Below are 10174 nucleotides of genomic sequence, written 5' to 3'. Positions count from 1 at the left end.
TCTAGTGTCCGTGAGTTATTTACTCTGAATAATTAGAACCAAACAAGCCTCATTTACTGCCTTTCAAAAAACATAGCTGATATGGCTGACTTGCTTAAACAAATGTGGTTTCTAATGACAATCGATATGTACAAACTATGGCATAAGGGGACGATAAGAGGCAAACCGAAATATCGATTAAGACGTTGATGAACGAGCTAGGACGGACATGGTCAAATCCAAATCAAATTGTATTAGTCACATGCGCCGGATACAACAGGTGTAGACCTTACAGTGAAATGCTTACGAGCCCCTAACCAACAATGCAGTTTAAAAAAATAAAAATACAGATAAGAAGAGAAAAGTAACAAGCAATTAAAGAGCAGCAGTAAAATAACAATAGCGAGACTATATACAGGGGGGTACCGATAGAGTCAATGTGTGGGGGCACCGGTTAGTTGAGGTAATATGTAGGTAGAGTTATTAAAGTGACTGCATAGATGAGAGTAGCAGTGGTGTAAAGAGGGGGGGGGGCCTGCAAATTGTCTGGGTAGCCATTTGATTAGGTGTTCAGGAGTCTTATGGCTTGGGGGTAGAAGCTGTTTAGAAGCCTCATGGACCTAGACTTGGCGTTATGGTACCGCTTGCCGTGCGGTATCGGAGGGAACAGGCTATGACTAGGGTGGCTGTAGTCTGACAATGTTTAGGGCCTTCCTCTGACACCGCCTGGTATAGAGGTCCTGGGTGGCAGGAAGCTTGGCCCTAGTGATGTACTGGGCCGTACGCACTACCCTCTGTAGTGCCTTGCAGTCGGAGGCCGAGCAATTGCCGTACCAGGCAGTGATTGTGGTAGCAGAATCAGAATCCTTTAGGTAACATTTATAAAAAAATGTCTTATTCATTTTCTAAGTATGCTTATGTGGGAAAAGTTACTTTTCCCATTGGGGAGAGGTTAGGCCTGTCTTCTTATGGGAATGTGTCTAACTATTTACATGTCCCCTCTGAGGTTGCCCTTATCTTGATTTAGTATATGGCCTAGGAGGCTCACTGTCTCCGTGAGATGGGATGGGAGTATCTAAAATGACAATTGATATATACCATTGGATGAGGTAATGTCTTGGTCCTAAGTGGTACCAGGAATGAGATACGAGCTTCGTTTAGGAGACCAAACTGAAAGATAATTTATAGCTAAATACTGTCTGGCGATGGGATGCTCCTCTCTCAAGTAAAATTCTTCCTTTGTGCAGTTTTCCTAAGACCTGTGGTTTGTCATGTCGACTAGGGTAGATCTTTGCTATAAAGGATCTCAGTTGCCATTATGTTGACACTCAGAGAATTCATTTATAGACACTGAATTGATCTGAGAGTCACAGGGCTATGGTGAAGCTCATATTTATTAAAGATGGACTTTATGATAACTCTGACTTGTGTGTGGTTTGCTCTCTCATGATTTGGTAATACAGGAAATTTCCACGACATGATGCAACCGGTCAGGATGCTCTCGATGTTGCAGCTGTAGAACCTTTTGAGGATCTCAGGACCCATGCCAAATCGTTTTAGATTCCTGGGGGGAATAGGTTTGGTCATGCCCTCTTCATGACTGTCATGATGTGCTTGGACCATGTTAGTTTGTTGGTGATGTGGACACCAAGGAACTTGAAGCTCTCAACCTGCTCCACTACAGCCCTGTCAATGAGAATGATGATGTGCTCGGTGCTCCTTTTCCTGTAGTCCACAATCATCTACTCTAGTCTTGGTTACGATGAAGGATAGGTTGTTATTCTGGCACCACCCGGCCAGGTCTCTGACCTCCTCCCTATAGGCTGTCTCGTCATTGTCGGTGATCAGGCCTACCACTGTTGTGTTGTCTGCAAACTTAATGATGGTGTTGGAGTCGTGCCTGGCCATGCCTTTTTCAGGTACAGAACGATGGCGCTCTTGCTGCAGGTGATTCCCTGATCCACGTATACAGAATGGTGTCATCTGCGTAGACATCTGGCCCTTCTTTGGACACAGTGTTAACAAACCTCCAAACAAGCTTCAATGCCATACAACACTCCTTCTGTGGCCTCCAACTGCTCTTAAACACTAGCAAAACTAAATGCATGCTTCCCGCCCACACCCGCCTGACTAGCATCACTACTGTGGACGGTTCTGACTTAAAATATGTGGACAACTACAAATATCTAGTTGTCTGGCTAGACAGTAAACTCTCGGTTACTAGTCCAACGCTCTAACCACTAGGCTACTCTTCTGCCACCCCAATAAACGGAATAAACGTGGTGAGTGAAAAACTTGATCAAATAGTCCACTCCCTACCCGGTATCTTATTCTGCCACTATAAAACTTTGTAAGCGTTGTTTGTTGGCAACCTTGTTATTTCCGAAGATTTTGGAACAGATTCCCTTTGGCTCGTTCTACAAATTATACCCACCCTGGTAGTGGTGGAGTAGGGGCCTGAGGGCACACAGTGTGTTGTAATGTTTTAAAATTGTATAAACTACCTTCATTTTGCTGGACCCCAAGAAGAGTAGCTGCTGCTTTGGCAGCAGCTAATGGAGATACATAATAAATACAAATATTAAATGTACAGGCTACAATGTGGGGATCTCATGCACAGTGATGCCAACTTAAGTGTAGTAGGCATACTGTGCCTACTACAGATCAGATCTGCTTGCAACAATGTATGACATCAAAAAACATTGCAAACATTTGCAAAGCATATAAATAAAACCGTACAACCCTGCACCACAGTCTACATTACCACAGTCTACATTACCACAGTTGGTTATTAAGAAAGTGGATAACTGCAAAAGCGCAGAAGCTACTATATGCCATTGCAGAGCATTGTTCGCTGCTAGCATGCCACCATTTAGGTATGGCTTGCAAAGCTGCCTTTTCAGATTCTGTGGCAGCAACAAACTTCCATATGCACCGCACCAAGTGCACAGAAATTATTAGGGGAGTACTGGCTCCTTATTTTCTCCAAAGGGTAACATCAGATGTGGGGGATGAGAAGTTCAGTCTCCTTTTGGATGAGTCTGCTGATCAATACCTGGGTGTGGTGATTTGGTATTTCAGTGCTAAAAAAAAGAACCGGTGTGTCCACATTTCTCGGGCTGGTTGAATTGGAGGGGGGCGATGCCAGATCAATAGCAAAGGCGGTAGTTGAGTTTCTTGAGAAGTGTAACCTTGAAAAAGAGAATCTTCAGGGTTTTAAAGGAAGAATGTGCATTGCCCAATTTGATTCTCATCCGCTGTGTGTGTGCTATTCTTTACAATTGGCTGTCAGTGCAGCATCCAAAAGAAACCATCCCTAGGAGTGTTGAGTACTTAATCAGGGAAACCTACCACTGGTTTTCGATTTCCTCAAAACGGCATGAGGCGTACAAAGCAGTGTATGCCACCATGAATTGTGGCCAGAAACCCCTGCATATCACAAGTGTGTCACACGTTGGCTATCGATTGAGCCTGCAGTAACTTGTATATTGAGCCAGTGGGAAGAACTGAAACTCCACTTTGAGTTGACCAAGGCCAGTGAGCATTGCTACATGGCGGATGTGCTCCACGCCACGTACATGGACAAGATCAACTATGTCTACCGGACATTCTTCAAATCAATCCTGTCCAACGTACAAGTTGCAGTGAAGTCATTTGAGGGAGATCAAACAGATCCTGTCAAGCTTTTGGACAATCTGGTACATCTCTTAACATCAATTTGCAGCAGAGTAGTCAACCCTATGGCAAAAATGGATGTCCTGAAGGATCCCGTTGATGGACATCTCAGCCCATCACCATACCTTGGGTACCTTTTCGAGAGCATGGTGTACCAACTCAGTCTTGCGCCAGAGGACAAAAAGGTAATTCGGAGACGGTGCAGCAACTACGTTGTTGCTTTAAGCAAGGATCTGCAAGCAAGACTCCCAGACAACATAGAAGCCTTGCGAAACATGGCCTTGTTCAGTGTTAAGGAAACGCCAAAGCACAATAAAGGCACCACTGAAATTATTAAAGTAGTTGAGCTACTGGGATACCAGCCCCAAACAATTGATAAAATTGTTTCCCAATTGAGAAACATCCATCTGTTTAGGTGGAACTCAACTGAAAATACAGTTGAGTTTTGGAGTGAAGTCAATAACTACACGGACTCTTCCGGGTCAAATCCATTTGAAGAACTGTGCAAAGCTGCACTCACTGCCCTCTCCTTGCCACACTCAAATGCGGAGTTTGAACGGCTGTTCAGCCAAATGAGTGTGGTCAAGTCAAAGTTAAGAAATAGAATGTCTCTGCACACTCAACTCCATACTCCTGGTGCGGTATGGACTGAAGCTGGCTGGTGATACCTGTTACCAGCATAAACTACCAAGTGAAGTTCTGCAGCAGTTTGGCACCACAGCAGCTTACAGCTTCAAGGCCTCTCCATCCTCTTCTGCTGTTTAAAGCTCCGTGACAATGCAGTTGGACAGTGAAGATGAAGAGGATTTCCTTGCCAATCTATGATTTATCATATTATCCTCTTACAGGAAATGGGAGGATATGTGGCAGCACGGGCCCTCAATTTGGAGTGGTTCCAATTTTAACAAGAACGACGGCGTTGCCATTTTAATCAAGACCCCACAGGTGGTGGTGAAGGGGAGCACAGTGGTGGTAGGTGGGCGTGCTCTTTTAGCCAATTGTACTTTTATGGGGAGGGATTTTAATGTGCTAAACGTGTATGGTTTTAACGACCAACATGACCGGTGCACACTTTTAGAGGACCTGCAGTCCCACATGCTAGGGAGGGATCCTCTAGTGGTGGGTGGGGATTTTAATTTTGTTTTTAATAGAGCAGACAGGAGAGGGGCATGAAAGGATTTTAAGGTAGACAGGTCAAGTGTTTTATTGCAAGGAAATTGGACTGCTCCCTTTTAGAAGATGATAGAGTAGTTAGTCAGTACACGGAGCAGTTCAGCCAGTGGCAGACGCTACAGGACTTATTTGATACACGAGCACAGTGGTGGGAAATGGTGAAGGGAAGGACGAGGACTTTCTTTAGAGAGATAGGAAAGGTAAAAAAGCAGAGAAAAAGATAGACGCATGGTGGGACTGCAAAAGCGACTGGAAAGGTATTTTAACCTATGCCAACAGGGCCTTGATTTTAACCAAGAAATTAAAGAAGGAAATTGTACTTTTAGCAGAACAGAAAAGCAAGGGGGTTATTTTAAGAAGTAAAGAAAGGGAATTAGAAGAGGGGGAGAAGTGCACTATGTACTTTTTAAAGAAAATAGTTAGTAAGGGTAGGTTAATGACTGGTTTAAAAAATAAAGATAGGGTTTTAAAAACAGATACAGAGGGAATAAAATAAGTAGTCGAGGATTTTTATGGGGAACTGTTTGGGGTAAAAGATGTATGTGAAGAGACCATGGGGGACGTTTTAACCTACATCGACAAGACCTTACCCAACACAGACGACCTGAAAAAAGACCTGACGAGGACAGAAATTGACCAAGGACTGAAACATTTTAAGAGGGGTAAATCACCGGGGGAGGACGGCCTCCCTTTGGAGTTTTATTTGGCCTTTTGGGATGTTTTAGCCGACGAACTTCTGACTGTTTTTACTGACTTTGAACATCTTGACAGACTACCTGACAGTTTTAGAGTGGGGATCGTGACTCTTTTATATAAGAAAAATTACAGGACGGACCTGAAGAACTGGAGCGATAACCCTTTTAAACTTTGATTGTACACTTTTTACCAAGGTTTTAACACTCAGAATATCTTCTGTTTTAGGGGAGGTGATCCACCCGGATCAAACCTGTGCCGTTCCCGGAAGGAAGATCACGGACAGCCTGATACTGATCCGAGATGCCATCTGTTATGCGAGAGACAGAAACATGCGGCTTGTAGTCCTAAATTTAGATTTTGAAAAAGCCTTTGAACGGGTCTCGCACCAGTACCTCTTTAAGGTACTGCAAAAAATGGGTTTCCCGGACAGGTTCTTAGTTTGGGTGGGAATGCTGTACGGGGACATCACCAGCAAAATCCTTGTAAATGGGCATCTGTCAAAAGCAGTGGGAGTACACTGCGGCGTCCGTCAGGGCTGTCCGTTATATCCTCTTCTGTTCGTGGCCTGTATTGAACCACTGGCACAGGTCTTGAGAAGGGACCAACGGATCAGTGGGGTGGGTATCCCGGGGAGTGGGGGGATGACCGCCAAGTGCGTCTTTTACATGGACGACGTCAACATTTTATGTACCAACCTTTTATCCGTCGACAGGACTCTGGACAGGACTGACTGGTACGGACGAGCCTCTGGGGCGAGACTGAACAGAGACAAGACAGAGGCCCAATTTTTCGGACCGTGGGCAGACCCAGACTTGACCAGACTACCTCTGACAGTTAAACTGACGGACATAAGGGTACTGGGGGTAAAGTTTGACCGGGAGGGGGGAGGGAGCGGTAACTGGAGTGGGATCCTGGGGACAGTAAGACAGAGACTGGGTTTTTGGGGACTACGACAGCTGACTTTTGAGGGCAAGGTTTTAATCATTAAAGCTGTGATTTTACCTGTGCTTTTATTAATCAGTTCTGTTTTTATTCCCCCTCAAAGGAGTATTTTAGACCTGGAGTGGATGCTTTTTTACTTCCTGTGGGGAGGCAAGTGGGAGAGGCTGAGGAGGGAGGTGGTCAAGAGGCCCAGGTCCAAGGGGGGTGAAGGCTTGCCTGACCTCTACTTGTTTCTGGGCAGCCGCTACACAGCGTTACATCTGACTCTTGCCACCTCCCCGGTCAACAACAAGACTCAGGCCCTCGCACGGTTCTAATGAACATTGACACTAGTTCATCTTGAATAATGTTTTTACGTTAACAATTAAATAAAGTTTAAACAATTAATACAAATTGAATGAATCAACATATAATTTCAAAATGTACAAATTAGATAACTTGTTTACAAATGTTAGACATCTTAGTAAGTAGGCTGTTATTACATGAGCATCATTTTGGGAAAACAAATATATCCATACCAGAGGTGGAACCTTGATCCCTGATCTACTGGGTGTGCAGACTTCTATTCCAGCAATAATACACATTATTATCAACTCATTAGGTTGGATAAATTGAGCAGACTTCTATTCCAGCAATAATACACATTATAATCAACCCATTAGGTTGGATAAATTGAGCAGACTTCTACTTGTACACTACTAGTCCCCTACTGTGGTCCCCTACTCTGCTAGTCCCCTACTGGGGTCCCCTACTCTGCTAGTCCCCTACTGGGGTCCCCTACTCTGCTAGTCCCCTACTGTGGTCCCCTACTCTGCTAGTCCCCTACTGTGGTCCCCTACTCTGCTAGTTCCCTACTCTGCTAGTCCCCTACTGTGGTCCCCTACTCTGCTAGTCCCCTACTCTACTAGTCCCCTACTGTGGTCCCCTACTGTGGTCCCCTACTCTGCTAGTCCCCTACTGTGGTCCCCTACTCTGCTAGTCCCCTACTCTGCTAGTCCCCTACTCTGCTAGTCCCCTACTCTGCTAGTCCCCTACTCTGCTGGTCCCCTACTCTGCTAGTCCCCTACTCTGCTAGTCCCCTACTCTGCTAGTCCCCTACTCTGCAAGTCCCCTACTCTGCTAGTCCCCTACTGTGGTCCCCTACTCTGCTAGTTCCCTACTCTGCTAGTCCCCTACTGTGGTCCCCTACTCTGCTAGTCCCCTACTGTGGTCCCCTACTCTGCTAGTCCCCTACTCTGCTACTCCCCTACTCTGCTAGTCCCCTACACTGCTAGTCTCCTACTGTGGTCCCCTACTCTGCTAGTCCCCTACTCTGCTAGTCCCCTACTCTTCTCCTACTCTACCGGTCCCCTAATATTGTGCTGACCCTGGTTTATCCCTTCAAATCAGAAGAATCAGTGGAACAGGCAAAGCCATGGCGAAGTCTGACACATACCAACACAAGAGGTGAGTTAAACCTGGAGACTACTGTATTGGGTAACTAAACTTCTGTCATCTCTCTGGTAACTAACCTTCTGTCGTCTCTGTGGTAACTAACCTTCTGTCTCGTCTCTCTGGTAACTAACCTTCTGTCGCGTCTCTCTGTGGTAACTAACCTTCTGTCGCGTCTCTCTGGTAACTAACCTTCTGTCGCGTCTCTCTGGTAACTAACCTTCTGTCGCGTCTCTCTGGTAACTAAACTTCTGTCTCGTCTCTCTGGTAACTAACCGTCTGTCTCGTCTCTCTGGTAACTAACCTTCTGTCGTCTCTCTGGTAACTAACCTTCTGTCGTCTCTCTGGTAACTAACCTTCTGTCGTCTCTGGTAACACCTTCTGTCGTCTCTGGTAACACCTTCTGTCGCGTCTCTCTGGTAACTAACCTTCTGTCGCGTCTCTCTGGTAACTAACCTTCTGTCGCGTCTCTCTGGTAACTAACCTTCTGTCGCGTCTCTCTGGTAACTAACCTTCTGTAGTCTCTCTGGTAACTAACCTTCTGTCGTGTCTCTCTGGTAACTAACCTTCTGTCGCGTCTCTCTGGTAACTAACCTTCTGTCGTCTCTCTGGTAACTAACCTTCTGTCGTCTCTCTGGTAACTAACCTTCTGTCGCGTCTCTCTGGTAACTAACCTTCTGTCGCGTCTCTCTGGTAACTAACCTTCTGTCGCGTCTCTCTGGTAACTAACCTTCTGTCGTCTCTCTGGAAACTAACCTTCTGTCGTCTCTCTGGTAACTAACCTTCTGTCGCGTCTCTCTGGTAACTAACCTTCTGTCGCGTCTCTCTGGTAACTAACCTTCTGCCGCGTCTCTGATAACTAACCTTCTGTCGCGTCTCTCTGGTAACTAACCTTCTGTCGTGTGTCTCTGATAACTAACCTTCTGTCGTCTCTCTGGTAACTGACCTTCTGTCGTGTCTCTCTGGTAACTGACCTTCTGTCGTGTCTCTCTGGTAACTGACCTTCTGTCGTGTCTCTCTGGTAACTGACCTTCTGTCGTGTCTCTCTGGTAACTGACCTTCTGTCGTGTCTCTCTGGTAACTGACCTTCTGTCGTGTCTCTCTGGTAACTGACCTTCTGTCGCGTCTCTCTGGTAACTAACCTTCTGTCGCGTCTCTCTGGTAACTAACCTTCTGTCGTCTCTCTGGTAACTAACCTTCTGTCGTCTCTCTGGTAACTAACCTTCTGTCGTCTCTGGTAACTAACCTTCTGTTGTGTCTGGTAACTAACCTTCTGTCGTCTCTGGTAACACCTTCTGTCGTCTCTGGTAACACCTTCTGTCGCGTCTCTCTGGTAACTAACCTTCTGTCGCGTCTCTCTGGTAACTAACCTTCTGTCGCGTCTCTCTGGTAACTAACCTTCTGTCGCGTCTCTCTGGTAACTAACCTTCTGTCGTCTCTCTGGTAACTAACCTTCTGTCGTGTCTCTCTGGTAACTAACCTTCTGTCGCGTCTCTCTGGTAACTAACCTTCTGTCGTCTCTCTGGTAACTAACCTTCTGTCGTCTCTCTGGTAACTAACCTTCTGTCGCGTCTCTCTGGTAACTAACCTTCTGTCGCGTCTCTCTGGTAACTAACCTTCTGTCGCGTCTCTCTGGTAACTAACCTTCTGTCGTCTCTCTGGTAACTAACCTTCTGTCGCGTCTCTCTGGTAACTAACCTTCTGTCGCGTCTCTCTGGTAACTAACCTTCTGCCGCGTCTCTCTGGTAACTAACCTTCTGTCGCGTCTCTCTGGTAACTAACCTTCTGTCGCGTCTCTGATAACTAACCTTCTGTCGCGTCTCTGATAACTAACCTTCTGTCGCGTCTCTCTGGTAACTAACCTTCTGTCGTGTCTCTCTGATAACTAACCTTCTGTCGTCTCTCTGGTAACTGACCTTCTGTCGTGTCTCTCTGGTAACTGACCTTCTGTCGTGTCTCTCTGGTAACTGACCTTCTGTCGTGTCTCTCTGGTAACTGACCTTCTGTCGTGTCTCTCTGGTAACTGACCTTCTGTCGTGTCTCTCTGGTAACTGACCTTCTGTCGTGTCTCTCTGGTAACTGACCTTCTGTCGTGTCTCTCTGGTAACTGACCTTCTGTCGTGTCTCTCTGGTAACTGACCTTCTGTCGTGTCTCTCTGGTAACTGACCTTCTGTCGTGTCTCTCTGGTAACTGACCTTCTGTCGTGTCTCTCTGGTAACTGACCTTCTGTCGTGTCTCTCTGGTAACTGACCTTCTGTCGTGTCTCTCTGGTAACTG

General features: G+C 46.0%; 1 protein-coding gene across 1 annotated transcript in view; it reads left to right on the top strand.

The window, feature by feature from the left end:
- Positions 1-4500: 4500 nt before the first annotated feature.
- The window catches only part of LOC118947554, a 41332-nt gene continuing 35658 nt past the window's right edge, over positions 4501-10174 (top strand). Inside the window, exon 1 of the mRNA XM_036972459.1 lies at positions 4501-4626. Coding sequence (XP_036828354.1) covers positions 4516-4626 — 111 coding nt within the window. The 5' untranslated portion in view covers positions 4501-4515. The remainder of the gene's footprint in view (positions 4627-10174) is intronic.

Source organism: Oncorhynchus mykiss, unplaced genomic scaffold, assembly GCF_013265735.2.
Source record: "Oncorhynchus mykiss isolate Arlee unplaced genomic scaffold, USDA_OmykA_1.1 un_scaffold_164, whole genome shotgun sequence".
NCBI lineage: Eukaryota > Metazoa > Chordata > Actinopteri > Salmoniformes > Salmonidae > Oncorhynchus > Oncorhynchus mykiss.
This window is presented reverse-complemented; position numbering and strand designations above follow the sequence as displayed.